Below are 20,828 nucleotides of genomic sequence, written 5' to 3'. Positions count from 1 at the left end.
AAGGCTCAGTTTCCGTAAATATATAAAATGGGCTTAATAATAGCAATCTTACTGAGTTGATGTGAAGGTTAAAAATAATCCAGGTAAGCCATTTAGCACATTTTCCAGTAAAGAAAAGGCCTAGAGACGTTAAGGAAACATGTTCATATAAGCAATGAAGGAGCTTTATTAAGCAGTAAATTTCAGTCCTGGGTCTCAGGTAGCCCTGGGCTGCAAGTCTGTACTCACGTGATACAGTACAGCCATCAGTGGGCGTTTTAGTGATCCAAGGTTCCCTGCTATTTCTACTTCAGTCTTCCTTCAAGCTAATTAAGAGTCTAGACATTTCTTCCTCCCTATACCGCTCAAGAACTTCTACTTCAGTTATCTGTTTCTTTTTCCTAACTTTCCCTTTTGCTTCTAACCACTGTTAGCTATTTCACTTGCCCACTGACTTTGTGAGGTTTCTAGCAGGAATGACCATTTAACAGAATAGTAAGACACAGGGTTACTACAGAGAACTAGAGTTGCTCTGTAAGAATTAAGTCACTTCCCTTTAAAATCTTTTCTCTCGCTCAACACATGCTCATTGTTTAAAACAAACAAAAAAAATGGTTCATTCTAAGAATCAACCATAATTAATTAACCATTAATTCTATCATGCAAAGAAAAATTGCTTAGTTTTGTTTTCTTCTTTCAGCTTCAGATCAGTTCAGTTGCTCAGTCGTGTCCATCTCTTTGCAACCCCATGGACTGCAGCACGCCAGGCTTGCTTGTTCATCACCAACTCCCAGAGCTTGCTCAGACTCATGTCCATTGAGTCAGTGATGCCATCCAACCATCTCATCCTCTGTCGTCCTCTTCTCTTCCTGCCTTCAATCTTTGCCAGCATCAGGGCCTTTTCCAATGAGTCAGCTCTTCACATCAGGTGGCCAAAGTATTGGAGCTTCAGCTTCAGCATCAGTCCTTTCAATGAATATTCAGGACTTATTTCCTTTAGTATCCTCTGGTTGGATCTCCTTGCAGTCCAAGGGACTCTGAAGAGTCTTCTCCAACACCACAGTTCAAATGCATCAATTCTTTGGCACTCAGCCTTCTTTATGGTCCAACTCTCACATCCATACATGACTACTGGAAAAACCATAGCCTTGACTAGACGGACCTTTGTCAGCAAGGTGATGTCTCTGCTTTTTAATACACACTCTAGGTTTGTCATAGCTTTTCTTCCAAGCGTCTTTTAATTTCATGGCTGCAGTCACCATCTGCAGTGATCCTGGAGCCCAAGAAAATAAAGTCTGTCACTGTTTCCATTGTTTCCCCATCTATTTGCCATGAAGTGATGGCACCAGATCCCATGATGTTAGTTTTTTGAATGTTGAGTTTTAAGCCAGTTTTCTCACTCTCCTCTTTCACTTTCATCAAGAGGCTCTTTAGCTCCTCTTCACTTTTAGCTTAATTGTATATACATATTTTACAATAAAAGAAATTTCACTGTTTTATTTTCTTCTCCATTATATTCCAACCCTTTCTATCTGCCCTGAAATATTCTTCAGAAGTGATTTTTTTTCCCCTGGTGGCTCTGTAACATACTTGTTGGACTGATTCTATTACTTGATGTTTTGGGGTTTGGGTTGTTTCCCACTATTTTACCACTGCAAATAAAATTTTAACTGTATTATTCTTATCATCACATGAAAAATCCTATCAATGGTAAGATGAAAGAGTATGTACTTATCACTAGTTTAATCAGCGCTTGATAAATATTTGGTGTTAAAGAATATAAGCTGAAGAATTAAGTTTCACAATGCTGTCAAGTAGTAATGCTTTATTGATTCTGGTATTTGTGAATTCTTTTCTTCTCTAAGCTAATCATGGTCAGCTTTTTTTATTTGCAAATAAAAATCTTGACATCCAAGAAAAAAAGTTAGTAATGCTTTAAAAACATCTTAAACACTCATAAAGATCTGAAAATCTGCCATGCTTGCATTTCCACAAGCTACATATTTCAATTATTTACTCTTTTGCAACTAAGCCTTTATTTTAAAAGGCAAGACATTTCCTGTTTACGACTTTATGGGAATAGGATAAAACAGCAGTTTAAGGCTATAAAAGGCACTCTCTGAGGGACCTTCTGGAATATATTATACTTAAAAGTTTTCATGTGTGTTGAACAATACAGACATATACTGTTTTTAAAGACCAAAGTACTATTGTTTTTCTGGATAAAATAATGAAAATAGAGTTAAATGCAGAAAATTTAAATGTGTAGTTTTATTCCTTAATATTTAGGAAAGATGGTCATTTCTTGTCTTATGGATCGTTCTGGTTTCCTTATTTTCTCCGTGGTGATTTGCTGGAATCCCTGTGAGGTGGGTAGACAGGAGTGAGGCACTCCCACGACCACAGAGCTCATCTCCCAGTTTCCCAGAACCACACGGGAAGCTGACTCTGCACCTCTGACCTCTGTCGGCTTCTCAGGGCATCCAGGAGGTCAGCTTCCCTGCCTTCCTTACAGGCTTTCTGAAAACTGACATGGCAGGGGAATAGGGACACGGAGAGAGGTCTTGTCCTGGAAGTCTCCTTCCTTGGATAAAAACACTTTTCACATGGTATTTGGAGCTCTGACACTAGCAGGTTTCTCACAGACACAAAACGACAGTGTTATTTATTTAGAGGCCATTATTAGGGAGTGACTGTTGGAGAAGACGCTTGAGAGTCCCTTGGACTGCAAGGTCCAGCCAGTCCATTCTGAAGGAGATCAGCCCCGGGTGTTCATTGGAAAGACTGATGCTGAAGCTGAAACTCCAGGACTTTGACCACCTCATGCAGAGGTGACTCATTGGAAAAGACTCTGATGCTGGGAGGGATTGAGGGCAGGAGGAGAAGGGGACGACCGAGGATGAGATGGCTAGATGGTATCACAGACTCAATGGACGTGAGTTTGAGTGAACTCCAGGAGTTGGTGATGGACAGGGGGGCCTGGCGTGCTGCGATTCATGGGGTCGCAAAGAGTCGGACACGACTGAGCGACTGAACTGAACTGAGCATAGACCCAGGCACGTCAGGGAAGTGCCACTCTGTAGGGGTCATCTGGGAACAGTGTGGGTGGGTCCACATCTCATGGACTGGAGGACACTGCTGGCTTCCAGTGCGCGGGTGCTGGGAGGACAGATGCTCTGCGGTCCAGCTGTCGGTAGGCTGGGCCTGGGTCATATCTCACATGCTTGGATTTTTTAATGCCCTGCTGGTCATTCATGTAGGTCAAAATTCAGTGTATAACTGCTTGAGCCTAGAATCTAACCATGTTACATATAAGCACAACAGAGATCCTTCAGAATTTTAATATAAACTTAGTTTTCTAGGACGGCAATTCCACGTCAAGTGGTCGGGGTGGAGGGAAGACCACATTTTGCTCATTCAAGGAGTTATTACCCAGGAGTTATTACCCTGTTCTCCATTTTGGAAAATGAATTCATGGACACTTCCACCACTCTCCTGACCAGTCTCGACTGTAGCTCTCTCCATCTGTGGTTATTCTGTGCAGGGGGCCAATTTCTGGTAACTTTATCACATCTAATGGCATCAGGCCCATGTATTTTCATATTGAAATATTTGTTTTTAACTATAAATTGTGGCAGATTTGATTTTCTTGGGCTCCAGAATCACTGCAGATGGTGATTGCAGCTATGAAATTAAAAGATGTTTGCTCCTTGGAAGGAAAAGCTATAACTAACCTAGACATCATATTAAAAAGCAGAGACGTTACTTTGCCAACAAAGGTCTGGGTCCAGTCAAAGCTATGGTTTTTCCAGTAGTCAGGTATGGATGTGAGAGTTGGACTATAAAGAAAGCTGAGTGACGAAGAATTGATGCTTTTGAACCATGGTGTTGGAGAAGACTCTTCAGAGTCCCTTGGACTGTAAGAAGATCCAACCAGTCCACCCAAAGGAAATCAGTCCTGAATATTCGTTGGAAAAGACCATGATGTTGGGAAAGATGGAAGGCAGGAGGAGAAGGGGACGACAGAGGATAAGACGGTTGGATGGCATCACCTACTCAATGGACATAAGTCTGAGCCAGCTCTGGGAGTTGGTGATGGACAGGGAAGTCTGGTGTGCTGCAGTCCACAGGGTCGCAAAGAGTTGGAAACTACTGAGTGACCAGACTGAACTATAAATTGATATCTTTTAATTTCTCTTTTATAGTATAGAAAGGCCTTAGTCTTGCTATGAAGGGACACATGTAAGTAGGTTTTATTTCGTATAAACTTCCTTTGAGAATGATAAAGAAGTCTTACCAAATGTTATCAAAGAGGGGAAGGCAAAGAATTTTCCAGGTCAGTTCTGTCTGAGCATCATTAAATGGTAATAAAAATGGTAAACAAACTTTGGGTCACCCGTTCTGGACTCCAAAGGAGCTCAGCTGGACCAAGAGTGATGTGGGCACATATACAAGCATCTTCTGTCTTCTGGGAGCCAAGAGTCCCAGAGACCCCACTGACCTCCAGCGTGATCCTGTTCTTCACCAGGAGCCCGATCTTGATGTCCATCAGGTTCAGGTCCTTCTCCAGCTGCTGATTGCCCCTGATCTTGGTCACCACTTCCTCCCTCAATCGGGCTACCTCCAGCTCTTCCTGGAAATCCAAGTCGCTTTGGTCCAACAGGTATACAAATTTGCGGATTACTCTTAATGGGGGGTTTTCAGAGCCAACTGCAAGGAAAGGAAAGGAGTGCTTCAACTGGGCATGCTTGAAAGGATCATCAGTAGGACAGAAACTAGGTCTTTAAAGATAGCATTATCAGAAAATAGAGCAATGATGGTGCTGGGCCCCACAGTGAATCATCCCGCCTCACATCAAACATGACGTGTCAAAGGAAACTGATCATATAAATAAATGCAGGCCACTGAGAACATCTGCCTCACAATTTCCTTGTTATCCAGCATTTGTTTATCAGCCGTCTCTCACACTGTTTCCAGGACTCCCACACTGAGGAGATAGTTCTATCTATTGGTGTCTTATTGATGAGGAATCTGGGAAAGAATGCTAACACTGAGTAGTCCCAGCTCTGACAGCTTGTGGCTGAGCCAGATAAGAGATTTCTGTTCTTGCTGCAGGAAGCAGAATGTGTTTGTTTTTTCTGTCCAAAAGACTCTGGGGGAAGGAGCAAGAATTAGGTGAAAGGGGAATTAGGAAAGGTCAGTCAAGGGAGAACTGTAAGGTCCAACAGAAGCCAAGAGGACCACAGCTGGAACACTTGGCAGAAACAAAATAATTTTAGAAATGGAAACTGGGTCCCTGTCGTTTCAGCATGAACCAGGGAGGGCCCTCAGCACCTAGGAGACCAGGCTTAGTCATGGTGAGGGCATCTATGTAAATTCTACCACGGGCTTTCCCTTAGTGCCTTGAACCTTACTTACGCTTTGATTCCTCAGCACTGTGACTTTGCAAAAAAAAAACACCCAACTTTTTAAAGGTGTTTGGTGAGAGTGACTCTGGGTAAATCATAAGAGTAAACAACTGGACCTTCGGTGCTGATGACAGGACACAGCAACACAAAGAGGACGTGAGAGAGCCCGGCCCGGCTTTGGCAGCCTCAGTCAACATCCTCTCCTTTACATCAGAGCTCTATTCAAGCTTCCTTATGTTACTATTGCTGTTAGGCTGTGTGGTGGTTTCTCACTTAAGAAACACAGAGTTCAATCAACAACGCAAACAATTAGCAGCATGAACCCAGCACAAACAGCCAATTCTAGAGTCATCTCTATTACTACTGTGCCTCTTCTGATGTGTTTATCGGTATCTATCAAGGAAAAGCATCAGAGGTCCACACCTGCCTCCAGGCTCGGAATCTACTGGATAATAACACCTCACATTCCACTAGATCGCAAGTTACCGTGGATCATGGACCCTTCACTTCCTGATCACCAAAGCATATGTGAATTTATTTTCCTACTGTTTTACCAAAGATGCTGTTGGTGACATGACCATTTCAGGAACAGCCTGAACCACACACCAGAGCTCAGTTACACAGCTGAGAGAACGTAAGCCATCTCATCCAAAGTTCTCTCTGCCTGCTCCAGAGAATTGTGTATCATTTTGTGTGCCAAGAGGGCAGGTAGAAACAAATGAATAATTTACACATTTTTATGGTTCAAATGTAACAGCTCCTCTGTCAACAGTTGGCTTTCTTGCATCTTCACACCACTTTGTGGTAACTTTAGTTTCAGGAAACCACCCAACTTCACAGTCAGCCCTTACAAGTGGCCAGTTAAAGTTCTAGCAAGTTCCACACCTGAATGCATTCAGTGCCTTTTTGGAGGAAATGGGTGAAAATGAATCATGACAAACTAAGAAAAGCGATATTTTTCAGCTTAAGAAAATGCCGTTGTTTTACGAAGGTGCTAAATTGAGAAAGAAATGAAAATTTACAGTTCAGTTACCACAAAGCTGCCTAGTTTGCCAAAGCAGCTTTTATCTAATTTGTTCACTAACATAGTTTCTGTCTTCTACGCTTTAATACGAAATCACCTAGATTTTTAGCTGGAATTCCTTCCATCTTTGTAACTTTAAAAAACAGTAAGCAAGTGACAAAAACTACCCACAAAGTTATATATGTTCTACTTATTTACAAGGTATTGGTTGGGGGTGGTCTTGAGGGAAGTGGGCACACCCTAAATTATGTGAAATTGGTTTGTAATCTCACAGCTGAGTTTTCCTTTCCAGATCTAGCACTGTTTCTACAATTGTCTACTTTACTGAATATACAAATTAGGGATGGATTTTTGTCAATAAAGTATTCTAAATGCTAGCATAATTTAAAGAAAAACAAAACCAAAACTACCCACAAAAACCTGTCCCCTAGAAGGACAGGAAAAGCAGTTTGTACGTGTTTGGAACATTTATCCTTAATTTACCTATTTTAGGGTGTCAGGGCTCAGAAAACAAACCCCCCTCTTCAGCTTTACTTGTAAAAAATTAAAGAAAGACATCTACCAACGGAGACATGAATCTCATCAATTGCAAAGTGGAGCAGTGTGGCACTAGAGACACATTCTTCCCTCAGTCTGCATGCTGGATTCTGGAACCTAGCAAGCAAGGGAGTATTCGGAAGATTCCACAGCTCGAGGCAGAACCTGGCCTTGGAGGCTCCCTTAACAAGTACCGGGGAGGGTCTTCCTTGGGTCATACACTTTGCTCCATAATTCAGACAGACTTTTGACAATAAAAGGTGTTGGCGAAACCACTTACTACTACTGTGCTAGGAACATTACTGAGCAGTATTTTGATTTCTTTCAAAAAAAATTAATAAGACACAAAATAGTTACAGAGAACATAATGGCCACTACTCAAATACACAATGATGTGTTTTGTTCTCTCAAAACTAATCCTGAATGACCTAAATATTTGAAGAATCTGGGCAATGCTAATAAACTTATCAGCAAGCTCTTCTAGACTTAATCTAGGACATGCTCTTTATCACATGTTCTTATGCTAATTAGAATGTTAAAAATTCAGCATATAAAAGAATGCTTCACTATGTAAAACAAACGAACAATAGAATAACAAACATGAGCAGAGCTGAAGCTGAAAAAGATGGCACAAAACGTGAATGCTCTTTCTGGGGGACTTCTATTTTCTTTTTCTGTTTTCCAACTTTCTGCAAATGACATACTAGTATTATAAGGAAGACAGTTTAAAAACCACAGGGACTGTGAAAAGTCTAAAATGAAATTACATGAAGATGTCTGTAGTTCTCTTTGGGAGGTGAAACTATGTGCTTTTTCCCTTCTTATTCATATTTCCAAATTTCTTATATGACTATGTTTTGTTCTTAAAATGAGCAGAAAAAGAAATCACAGGCCAGGTAATAAATGAAACAGTATTCAGATGTAAGTTTATCTTCTGGCTAACTCTTTTGCATTAAATTCCTGCCTCTAGCTTATTCTTATTATTTTTTGAATATCTGTAAGAGGTCCTTTCATGATTGTTTTTCACGATTTTCTTTTGAAATACATAGTGAGACAGGCGTACAGTTTTTATCTTGACCTCCTGCCAGTGACCTCATGACTGACAGGCTGCAGGAAACACTAAGACAGCCCTGCCAAGAAGCCACCACTGAGTCCACTCCTGCGAGGCTCTCCCCACATCACTTGAGGAAATGGGCACAGGGACCGCGTCCCAAGGCTGGTGCTGTGGGCATGAGCCTGGCAGCGCTGGAGGGCCTCTTGTGGAGGTGGGAGTCAGCATCGGCTTGTCACAGGGACGGGGCGCTGGCAGCAGGGGTCCTGGAAGGTGCCCCTTGGCGTGAGCCCTCTTGAGGTTGCCATTAACCCTACCACAGAGCCCATATTCACCTCCCATTTAATACAAAAATATCAGCATTCATGCCAACTCCCTTTTTTAAAAATTGAAGCATAATTAAAGTCTATCATTAATCTACATACATATCACTATATATTCTTCACAAAACACCGAAACTAACACGACACTGTAAATATATATATATTGGCTCAGTGGGAAAAGCATCTGCCTGCAGTGCAGGAGACCCGGGTTCGATCCCTGGGTCGGGAAGATCCCCTGGAGAAGGAAATGGCAACCCACTCCAGTATTCTTGCCTGGAAACCCCCATGGACTGAGAAGCCTGGTAGGCTACCGTCCATGGGGTCGCAGAGAGTCGGACATGACTGAGCGACTTTCCCTTCACTTTCCCCTTCCCCTGGCCAAAATTGGTTTTTTCCATAAGCTGTTGCAGAAAAACATACATAAATATAAATTTTCAGATTCTTTTCTATTATAGGTTATTATAAGATATTGAATACAGGTCCCTGGCCTATACAGTAGGTCCTGCTGATTATCAATTTTATATATAGTAGTGTGTATCTGTTAATCCCATACTCCTAATTTATCCCCTTCCCTCAACATTGTCCATTTCTTTTTTTGAAGAAATCCCATCTACTGCCGTTAACCATTCCACTTTGATAGAAAGGCCCGTTTCCTGTCAATGACATGCTCGGGTCTGAGATGGTCAGATCTACTGGCGGTAACGTGCATGACGTGATCAGATGGAAGTAACTTGTGCTTGCTTGGTTTATAAGGAATACTTTGTTTCAGAATGCCCCACTTACCCAGTGTTTTGTAGTCATCCCTAGCTTTGCTCGCTCTCAATAGAGACTGGATTTTCACAATTTCATTGTTCTGCAAAAGAAGATGACCAGTCACAACCTCCCAGAGTTCCATCGACCCTACTATTTTAGAATTTAGAACTCTTCAAAAACTGACGGCATTTGAAGAATGGACACTATTTAGAACTGACAGTATTTAGATGTGGTGTAGTCAACGTTTATCTTTGCATTCTCTTTGAAGAAAGGGTCAGATAAGTTAGCTAACAGTATATAAACAAGATTGCAAAGGGATTGTCTAAATAAAGATATCTAAAAGGGGAAAAGAATTTTACCACCAAACTTAGATGGTCCAATCTATGTTCACATATCTATTCTTCAAAAATCCTGAAAAAATTCCTCCTGTGGGCTTATATTTAACTGGTTAGCAGTAATTAAAAACTTTGCAAGCAAAGTTGGAAAGTCCTTCATTAGCATGTTTTACTCTCTGGCATAACTAGCCCACATAAATTTTTCCTCACCCGTTTCCTTTCCAGTTCTGACTGATGCAGTCTTACTCTGCACAAAAAAATGTAAGAAGCCTCTAAATAGTACCACATTGAGTTCTAAAATCCATTTTTTTCCTCCAAGCCTTTGTTTCTACCATTTAATAAGAATCATTCAATGCTAACATTCACAAACTATTCATTTAAGTTCGTTCTCAGGGAGGACAAAAATCCACGTGTTTCTCTTACATGAGCTCTGAAAAACTGCAGTCGTGAGAGGTAATTCCTTCGTGCTGTTACCATCCGGTACCAGGACTGAATCTAAAAAATAAGTGAAAAAGAAAAATCCAGGCAATTACCAAATCACCTTTCATAGCCCTCTAGGCAGTCTCTTAAAAATAATATTGATAATTTGATAAAAAAGTAGAAATGAGCCACCCACCAACTAATAAACATCTATAGCCTCTATTTCACCTCCTGTTTCTTTCGTCGCTGTTCCTCCGAGGGGTTCAGAACATGTTACACATTATGCTTATGCTGGAGAAGGTAATGCAGCTCTTTGTACTATTTTGTTTTAATCTCAGTAAATAAAAGCCAAGCGAGCACGGCATTTTGCTGAGAGTTGCAATGGGTCAGGGGATCAAATAAAACTAAGTGCAGAGTTGCTTCCAACATCCCTTAAATGCAGCCAATACTTTTTAGGCCTTTACAGGAAAACATTTCAAAAGGTCTCATGAGGGACCCACTGTGACCCATGGTTTTCTGGCTGAATAAGCAAGTGTTCCATGGTGAGCACAGAATATTTCCAAGTGTAACATGTTCAGGAACTAATAATGCAAAAGGTCTCAACCATGTCATTCTCTGTCCTCACAGTTTAAAAAGTCTTAACATATCTCATCGGACTTCATCTCTCTCCAGCCCTACTCTTCTGACTCTTACCTGGATTTCCAAGTTTCTACAAGCTCATTGCCAGATAGTTTTTCAGTTTTCAGCTCTGAGAGTGGGCATCCCGATGGCTGCTCTTTCTCTAAGCTTGGAGCAGCCAGCCTGGATCGGAAGCTGGGTTAGATGGGCTTATCTACTAAACACAGGCCCTAATTCCTGTACTTCCTTCTTGTCATTGGTTTTGCATTTGCCTTACAACTAAGGTTTGTACTGTTAAACCTGAACATTCTAATTATTATTAGAAAAGATCATACAAAGAACATGAAATAAAGCTGGATTTCCTCCAAATCAATTTGGACTTTTTAGGGAAGAAGCATTTATTAGGTTGGTGCAAAAGCAACTGCGGTTTTGCACTGCTGAACTTTGCCATTTGATACTGGAATACGTTCTTAAATAAATGTGGCTATGCCATACATAATTTTCATGGACATTTCTTACTTTATTTTTTAAAATTTAGTTTTAATTGAAGGATAATTGCTTTACAGTATTGTATTGGTTTCTGCCAAACATTAACATGAACCAGCCATAGCCATCATACATATTCTTTTTTTTTTGCTGATGACTTATTACTCGCTGTGTATTTTATGTTTATTTTAGACTATGGAGATGATGTTAGACAAGAGCAAATTTGAGTGATTTTCTTATCTGATTTCTAGATGGATTGCAAAGCAGTGGAGACAACTCGCAACATCAACAATGCACTTGGCCCAGGAACTGCTAATGAATGTACAGGGCAGTGGTGGTTCAAGAAGTTTTGCAAAGGAGACAAGAGCCTTGAAGGTGAGGCGCATAGTGGCTGGCCATCGGAGTTGACAATGACCAACTGAAAGGAATCATTGAAGCTGTCCTCTTACAATGATACAAGAGGTTGACAAAGAACTCAATGTTGACCCTTCTATGGTTGTTCGGCATTTAAAGCAAATTGGAAAGGTCAGAAAGCTCGATATATCGGTGCCTCGTGATCTGACAGAAAATTAAAAAAAACTGTCACTTTGAAGTATAGTGTTCTCTTATTCTACACGCAGTAATGAGCCATTTCTCAATTGGACTGTGAGGTACATGTGACGAAAACCTGACTTTATACAACTGGCAATGACCAGCTCAGTGTTAGACCTAGAAGCAGCTCCAAAGCGCTTCCCAAAGCCAAACTTGCACCAAGAAAGGTCACAGTCACTGCTTGATGGTCTGCTGCTGGTCTGATCCTCTCCAACTTTCTGAAGCCCAGTGAAACCACTACATCTACGAAGTATGCTCAGCAAATCCATGAGATGCACCGAAAACTGAAATGCCTGCAGCTTGCATCAGTCAACAAAAAGGGCTCAATTCCTCTCCATGACAAGGCCTGATGGCACGTCACACAACCAATGCTTCAAAAGTCGAATGAGCCGGACTGCAAAGTTTTGCCTCATCTGCCCTATTCACCTGACCTCTTGCCTACCGACTACCACTTCTTCAAGCATCTCGACAACTTTTTGGCAGAGAAAATGCTTCCACAACCAGCAGGAGGCAGAAAATGCTTTCCAAGAGTTTGTTGAATCCTGAAGTGCAGATTTTTATGCTACAGAAATAAACAAACTTATTTCTCATTGGCAAAAATGTGTTGATTGTAATGGTTCCTATTTTGATTAGTAAAGACGTGTTTGAACCTAGTCATATTGATTTAAAACTCACGATGGGAAACCGCAATTACATTTGCACCAACCTAATATTACAGTGACAACATAGTGTTCTGATGGACCTTCTTGAAGATGATCAGCTAAGTGAGGGGGGAGGCGGGACTCAAACCCAGGACTTGCTTCTGACGTCAAGTCTCAGACACAGTCTGTCTTCCCGAAGCAAAAGGAGAACGAAGGAAAAACTTTACACGCTTGCTAAGGTAGGAAAGAGTGTTTACCTTCACAATAAAATGAATATTATCAATGAACATTTGTCGTCTGCGTTTATATGCTTCCCGTTGCTTGTATGCCTTCCAAAAAGCCTGTAGAAAATAATGAGTTACAGAATTGCTTACATGTCACAGTTTATTTTAGAAAGTGCAAGGACAGAGTATACCACAAGAGACACTGAGTTGGGGCAAAGTCAGGAATCCTCCCTTCCAGATCTCATCTGGACACCATCGCATCTGACACCAGGTGGACACTGAACTGGGCAGAGTGCCCCTGCTCACCGCTGTGGCTTGTCCCAAGTTGGTGAAAGGAATTACCAGGTGGAAGTCCAGGTTATGCTTTGAAAGCGTAATTTTAACAAGGCCCTGAGTGATAAGAAGTAATAATAAAATGGAATTGTCCTGAAATATACAAACAGATTAACTTGGTGCTGGTATTATTTGGTAACATTGTAAGATGCCTCAGGACTTCTCAGGTGGCGCTAGTGGTAAAGAACCCACCTGTCAAAGCAGGAGACGTAAGAGACGTGGGTTCAATCCCTGGGTTGGGAAGATCCCTTGGGGGAGGGCATGGCAACTCACTCCAGTGTTCTTGCTGAGATAATCCCATGGACAGAGGAGCCTGGTGGGCTATAATCCATGGGGTTGCAAAGAGTTAGACACGACTGAAGTGACTGAGCATGCATGAGATACCTCAAAATAATGACTAGTAAGTATCTTTACTCCAGCAAGCGAGCCACTGTGATCCAGATCAAAAAGGAAGATGACCCTGGATTCCTGAAAGCAGGAGTGCTGTGATGGATCTTTCATTATTTCATCTATTTTTACATAAAGTTTAATGAGGCTTCATCAGTATACCTTTACTACATTATCACCTTAACGAGAGCTTTTATGAGAAACATTTGCAAAAAGTAGACACAAACTGGTATCTTAATTTGTTTTTTTTTTTTTCTTTTGTTCTTTTCTGGGCTGCTCTGTGCAGCATGTGGGATCTTGGTTCCCTGATCGGGGATCGAACCTGTGCCTGCAATGGAAATGCAGACTCCTAACTGCTGGACTGCCAAGGAACTACAAACTGGTATTTTTAGAATGATCACATCCATAGTTGTTATAAGTGTAGTCCAACTCATTTTTGAGAATCTTTTTATTGAGACATATCTTTGTAACTCACTGCACTGCTCTGATTTTTTTTTTCAAGTTAGAATTGAAATAAACACAAATTCTGTGTTTAGTTCAGTTCGGTTGTATCTGACTCTTTGCGACCTGATGGACTGCAGCACGCCAGGCCTCCCTGTCCATCACCAACTCCTGGAGTTTACTCAAACTCATGTCCATTGAGTTGGCGATGCCACCCAACCATCTCAAAGGGACAAATACAAACATCGAGTCATTTTTTATAATTTTTTCACATTTGCATATGTCAATCCACCTCATTCCTTCTTTTGTAAAAAGGTATATGGGATTTTTATTGGCGTTTAAAAAAGAAAATACTTTCTGGTAATGATTCAAAATGAAACAGTCATGATGGAATATACACCCAACGGAGTACTTGCTCTGGACTTCCCCTCTCAGTATTTTTATTTTTTGTTTTGCAATTGTTACAATGTTGTGTTGGTTTCTGCTGTACAACAACCTGAACCCGCCATAATGATACATATATCTCCTCCCTCTTGAGCCTGCCCCTACTCCCCCCTGCCCTCGCCCAGGTCATCACAGAGTGCCAGACTGGGTTCCTTGTGCTGTACAGCAATCTTTCATCAGCTATCCCGTTTACTCATAATATCCCCTCCCTCAATTTAAATCCCTAGAAATGACAAATGTGCTTTTAAAAAAACCTTAATTTTGAAATAATTAGCAACTCATAGGATGCTGCAAAGATAATACATTGAGTTCCATGTACCCTTTACCCAGCTTCCTCCAATGGAAACATTCTACAGATATGCTTATAAAGCAATCCATCATAGTGCTAGAAAACAAGAAGGCTTAAGTGTCAAAACCTATGAGGGATCCTGGGAGAGAGAAGACAGTTTGAACTGGCTGAAAGAGGGAATCTCAGAACACAATTCTATAAACATTGGGAACCTCTACAAAAAATGTGAGCTGGCTCTAAGCTTGAGGAGCCTTGGGTAGCAGTCAGAGAAATTCTGGGGAAGTCTTCACATCATCCACTTGCCAAGCAGTGGGGCAAAAACATGGATGGGGAGTAGGGGCTGGAAAATTACAAGACAGTATAGTCTTTTTGGAGGGAATTTAGCAGCATCAAATTTAAACCTATTTAGTATTTCACCTAGTGTTTCTAATTTTCAATATACCTAGCCTAAGAAAATACAAGCACCTGTGTAGAAAAGATGATATTTAAGGATTTCTATCGTATTATTGTTTGTAATACTGAAAAAGTATAGAGGTCAGAATGCTGACAAATAGGAAAACAGTGATAAATTGTGATTGCATTCATTGGGATGACAATCTAACTAGTAACTCATTTGTCATGATGGTCTCAGTGTGACTCGGGTGCTTTTGAGCCTAGCATTGTTTTTAAAGCACAGAGGTGCAAATATACACATAATATTATACATGCCATTTCTTGATCCAAACTGAAAGGCAACCAAGATACTGGAATTAGCTCAATTGCTCATTCTGTTTTTTAAAGAATTATTTCAACTCCGGAAACACTGTTAATCTCTATTAGTTTAGCGTCTCGAAGCTTTTAGATAAGGAATGTTGTAGTGACAGAAGATCTGATATTAAAACATGTTTGCACTGGTGGAATGAACCCACTTGTAGGTTTTGTACGATGTTTTTAATGTCTTAAGGAGTCAATGCTCACCAACAGTGCTTTCCTAAAGATTTCATTTCACATTTCAGCTATTTAATGATTATGTAGATTTTTCTGGGATCTACATTTATATATCAACCTTTCCAAACCAAGGCAACTTGGCTGGGTTTAGAGGTTCTGGTCTATAGAAGCAGAATAACACATGCTTCTAATTTTATTTGTCAAGATTTAACATTCTTCTTTTTTGTTTGTAAGTTTTCATTTCATCAGGATTGGCTTTTCTTATTCCGTGGTAACAGCAGAATTGTGCAAGGCCCAGAGCCTGCAGGCTCTTCTAATTAGAGGCTCTTTATTGAAAACAATTATAGGTATAAAGTTGGGAGGAAGGAGCTATTGGTATAAAGATACAAACGGAGACAAAACTCTAAACTCTAAGGTCATTTTGGAGCAGCCTTTTATGGACAGAGACAGAAGGCATTTACAAAACCATCACTCTCTCCCTTGAATGGTATGAGAACTTATGTAGAAATGTATAATAGCCATCTTCTGGTTTTGGTTTTTGTTACCATAAATAAATTTTCTGTGCAACACAGCTGTAACAGAGGAGTTTCCCAAGATGCCTCGACCACAGAAGTCACTGCTGTTTTATCGATTCTAATTGTCAATCTCTAGAAAACCTGGCTTGCCAAACTGTTTGCCGTGCCTCATAATTGGGCACATAGGATAGTAATATTCAAATTACCAACTTCTGAAGCAGATATTCTTCTGTGACCTCCCTGGTAGCCATTTATCTTTTTTCCCTCTCTGCTTGAAGGTGCAATCCCACAACCTAAGGGTAGTCAATTACACTCAAACGACATGACAGAGGACTGCCCGACCTGTCACCCTCACCCTCCCAGCCCCACGCGCCTCCCGACAACCTGCTCTTGCTCCAGAGAAGCTTGTTTCTTTTTCTTTGCTGGGATGTTGCTCAGTAAGTTAGTAATTCTCAGGGCTAAGTTTGGTGTACGTCACTCTTAACAGGTTTTCCTACAAGGTGGCGTTTCAACTTTCTTCAGTTCAAGGGGAAAAAAAAAACCTGTAGCTAACTCTTTTTTCCCGGACTCGGTTTTTCTGAACTCTTCCTGGGTCATCCGACCTACTGGATGTTGGTTCCCCGTTCCCTGTCCTCTGAGTCACCATCTTGATCACGTCGTCATTTCAAACACTTGTTGAGCGGCATACTGGTCACAGCCTGTTATGAATTATCCCATTTTAATTCCCATTAATGGGAATCCCATTTAATGCCCATAACCCTGAGACAAAATGGAAATTTCAGATGAGACAATATATTTTAAGCCATCTATTCCTTCCCTCCAGATTTTTGTGTGTTTTTTCCTCAAGTTCTCCACATGTTTCATTTACTCTCCAGCGGCTGTTTTGCATTCTGCAGTCATAAATTAATTCACGTTCTGGGACGTCATTGTTTTTCTTCCTCTCTGTAGCCATTGGCTACCTTTTCATTTTATCATGCTGTCTTGTTTCATTAAATCCATGTGTCATATTAAGTTTCTTAAAAGCAAAAGAAATTTCAGTATAATTTTTTGTGTGTCTCCTGGGATAAGAATTCCCTTAAATGTTTACTTCATTTATATTTTAACTTATATTTTTCTTTTTTTTGATATAAAATTTTGTTTCAGAGTTTTTTTTTCTGGCTCACTTCTTAAATGTAGGCCACTTTACCGGAGCCTTCTTGTTACTTACCATTCAGAAATAATCTGGCTATGTGAGTCTCATTGACCTTGCTCCCTGTCTACTTGGGCACCATCTGAATTGCCCCCTCAGCACCCGAGGCAGAGGACTGGCTACCGATGCTATGTATTCTCTGTCCAAACCCAGTTCTTGAGGAGGAGACTGGGGGTAGCAGTGCAGTGGAGCTACTGAGTTTGTTAAGAGACTGCTGTGTCTGGGGCTGACTCAGTCAACAAAGAAGTTCAGACTGTTCTACAGAGGGGAACCCTTCAGATTGCACAGCGTTCTCCTAATCCAGAGTGAATCAGCTACTTTGGCAAAAAACGAGATGAGTGTGATCCCCTCTGATTCACGGTCTTTTGGTTTTCTAGGTCAGCCCACTTTCCTCTCTAGGTTACAGTCTGCCTTTAAGCCTCACGCCCTCCTCTGTCAGAAGAGGCAGGGACAAGTCATCACGGAGTGACCTCACCATGCAAAGGCTTCTTCTTCAATACTGCTGCTCCCACTGCGGTGAGGGCGAAAGCCTCCGAGTTCGTGTTTCTGCTCTTCCCCCAGCTCTCTCGTGCCCTGGGTCTTGGTATCAGGCAGATTTTACACTAGCAGGCTCTTCAGACTGTCTTCTAACTGTAACACAGCTGTGGGCAGACTGGAGAGCTTGAGGGTGGTCCGAGTCATGCCACACCAGTGAACACTTCAAATCTGGGGCAGAAGTAGAGTCTTAGCATCAGTGTGGATGATGCTATATTTAAGATTTTGTTCACTTCCTGTGTGTTTTATCTATCATTTATTAAAAGAAGAATAAACTGAAAAACAAGTTCACCTAGAAAAATCCTTTGAATATTAACTTTACATAAGAAATTTCTTAAAAAATTCATCTTTCCTGCCCTCTTTCATCTTAAGCTCTTGCAAACTCAGACATTTGAGCATCTACTGATTGCAAGCCACAAGAATACAAAAGCTGTAAAAACCCACCTTCTTCCCTGCACAGTATTATACTTAGGTGGGGAAGCAGATAAGCATGCCAATGATCACAAAAGAGAAGCTCTTTTTAAAACTTTCAGTTTAGGAAATGTAAGTTAGTGGCCAAAGCAAACACCCACCAAACCCTGCCCATCAAAACCAGTATCACTTCGGACACACAAAAAAGGACAAATGCACAATCTTTTAAAAGCCAGCATGGCGGTTGAAAGAGGATGCTAGCGGAACACAGAATAGAAACATCTAAACCTGGCAAGCTCCCCTCCTGCCAACCGGAATGTTTGGATAAGTCACACAAGCTTAAGGAGAGCTCACAACAAAGGGCTTCGGAAAGAGGATGCTTCTTGCAGAACTAAGAAGGAGAGATTATATAGGAGAGAAGACACTCTCAGAGATGCCACATCTATTTCATGAGCTCTTCTGTTTTTCGGGCTTCCCTGGTAGCTCAGACAGTGAAGAATCTGCCTAAAATGCAGGAGACCCAGGTTCAGTCCCTGGGTCACGAAGATCCCCTGGAGAAGGCTACCCACTCCAGTACTCTTGCTTGGAGAATCCCATGGACAGAGAGCCTAGTGGGCCCCAATCCATGGGGTTGCAAAGAGTTGGATACGACTGAGCGAGTAACACTTTCACTTCACTCTTCTGTTTTTTAGTGCATAGAAACTCAGATGCCACTCAATATCCACTAACCACTAGAAAACCAATTTGAAAGCACCCAAGGTTAGATAGGTGACAGAAGGGTATCTAGTTTCTTTAGAGAAACAGGATTTCAACTCAGGTCTCAGGTATTCCCGATTGACTATTCACAGCGTCCTGAATACGTTCCAGAAGACAACAGGTGAAAAGTCATTCAACATCCTTCCCGTCTTGGAGCATTCAACAGTGCAGACTCGGGGGCACTGACTAAGGACACGATCTTCGGTCAGATTTGCTTATTAGAATGCTGGTAGTTGACGATCCTATGATTAAATAAAACATTTTCATGGGATATGACAGGTGTCTGTTACAAGTGGGAGATGACTCACATACCTGTATTTTGACCACATGCTTTTCCTGTTCATACAAAAATGCTTTCCTAGCTTCATACTCTTTCCTAATGAGGGGTCCTGAGGTTGTGGCTTGGAAGCGCTGGAGCATGTCTTCGCTAGCAGACCATATCTTCTCACGGATGTAATCTGCAGTGATATCCTCAACAATGTCCTGGTAAGAGATATTTCTTATGGTTACACTTCACACATCAAGTGAGAAGAGCACAGAGAACAGCTTCTGGAAATTCTATCTTTCAGAAAGTGATCTGGATAGCTCTTTCCGGCTCAGTGTAAAAACAGATTTGACCAGAGTCAAGGGGTGGGCTGGCTCAGCTTCTTTCTAGCGACATGGTTTTAGAATCCTCTGAAATCTGGGTGGAGATGAGAATGCGGTTGAATGGTCTCAGGATTTGGAGGTGATGTACGGATGATGATGGCAGGGACCAGGCCTAAGGCCTGGGCTCCCCAGAGCGTAAGAGAGACAAGAATGATTACATAAGTATTGGCATCACCTCCTCCCTCTCCTGGGGGAAAGACGGCAATGCCCATGAAGGCCTCTGGTTTTCTTGCCCAGGCCAGAGGAGGCAAATACCTGCAAGGAGTAGGGGAAAACTCAAAATAAATTTGGGAGAACATAAAGGACTTGGAGCAGAAGAAAAGGGGCTGGGAGAGGAAAGATAAGCACTCTGTCGGGCAGACAGGGAAACCTAGATGAATGAGAAAGCAAGGAAGAAGGGGGGCTGGGAGGTCTTCACGTGATGATGAACTGGGTTCACTTTCACGTTCTTTGAGAAATGCGAGCAAAGACTGGACTCATTTCTATGGCAGATGCCTCTTAACCATCCATGTGAATGGACTTCACGGATGGTGAATTTATACAATTAAGAGTGAAATTGTATAAAAGATGCATAAATACTTTCACAAGAAGACATACGTATAGCCTAAATTCAGTAATTTCAGACTGACTAGAATAATTTTTTTTAACAGCATAGATCCTCCACTTTCTATTAATCTTGATGCTGGGATCAGGTATAACTTCACAAAATTATACTTAGGGCATCTTTGGATGCCATATGAGCAATTTTTGTCTCTTGAGTTTTAACCTTTCAATGTTGCTTCTTCACAGTTTGACACATCCTTTCAATGATAGCACATGGTTTTTAAATATTGGCCATAATTTCATTTTTCAACAAAGCAGCACTAATAGTTCACTGCCACATGCCATTTTCCTGTAAAAAGTGGGATATTACACATTTGAAATTAGTGAATGAATACATTTTTCACTATCTTCTTGTCATTCAGGATTTCTGTGGCATTGTCAACCCCAAGTTATAGCTTTTTCTCTGAGTTTTAGTAAATTACTGTACTGGAGATTCTGTCCACAATATTGTTATCTTGCAGTATCTTTCTTGCTGGTGAATGTGAACAGTTCTATGAGACCTATATGTGTGGGTTCTAATTTTTTCAAGACGGAATTCAATTATTAGAAGTATTTTCTTTTAAACACACTACAATGCCTGGATCACAGAGCAAGTTTCACATCTTCTAGGGACAACTTTTGGTCTCAAGTCCAAAGCAATCTTGGTAAACATTCCTTCAAGAATATTGCTCCCTGTTATAGGTTGAGGTGGGGGAAAGAAATAAGACATCTTGAATATTGACAACCAAGGAATTACCACTAATTAAGCTCTAGTGTCAAGCAAAAACTGAAGATTGATTTCTTAGGATAATCTGCCATCCTATATAATCTGCAAGAGCTTTATCTGCCCGCTGCCCTGTGGTGCTGCTCTGACATACAGAAGACATTCTAGAAATCAGTAACCATGCAGCCACACGTAGCTGCAGTTCATGAAGACTTTACTCCATATCCAGCCTTCAAATAAATCAGTTCTTCCCATCAA

General features: G+C 41.2%; 1 protein-coding gene across 1 annotated transcript in view; it reads right to left on the bottom strand.

Annotated features, from left to right (window-relative positions):
* The window catches only part of IQGAP2 (IQ motif containing GTPase activating protein 2), a 258,660-nt gene that overhangs the window by 44,602 nt on the left and 193,230 nt on the right, over window positions 1-20,828 (bottom strand). Inside the window, exons 16-20 of the mRNA XM_052646137.1 lie at window positions 18,929-19,099; window positions 12,424-12,507; window positions 9,834-9,905; window positions 9,106-9,175; window positions 4,481-4,689 (exon numbers count right to left, since the gene is read on the bottom strand). Coding sequence (XP_052502097.1) covers window positions 4,481-4,689; window positions 9,106-9,175; window positions 9,834-9,905; window positions 12,424-12,507; window positions 18,929-19,099 — 606 coding nt within the window. The remainder of the gene's footprint in view (window positions 1-4,480; window positions 4,690-9,105; window positions 9,176-9,833; window positions 9,906-12,423; window positions 12,508-18,928; window positions 19,100-20,828) is intronic.

Source organism: Budorcas taxicolor, chromosome 10 (genome assembly GCF_023091745.1).
Source record: "Budorcas taxicolor isolate Tak-1 chromosome 10, Takin1.1, whole genome shotgun sequence".
Taxonomy (NCBI): Eukaryota; Metazoa; Chordata; class Mammalia; order Artiodactyla; family Bovidae; genus Budorcas; species Budorcas taxicolor.
Note: the sequence above shows the minus strand (reverse complement) of the source record. Positions and strands in the feature narration are given on the sequence as shown.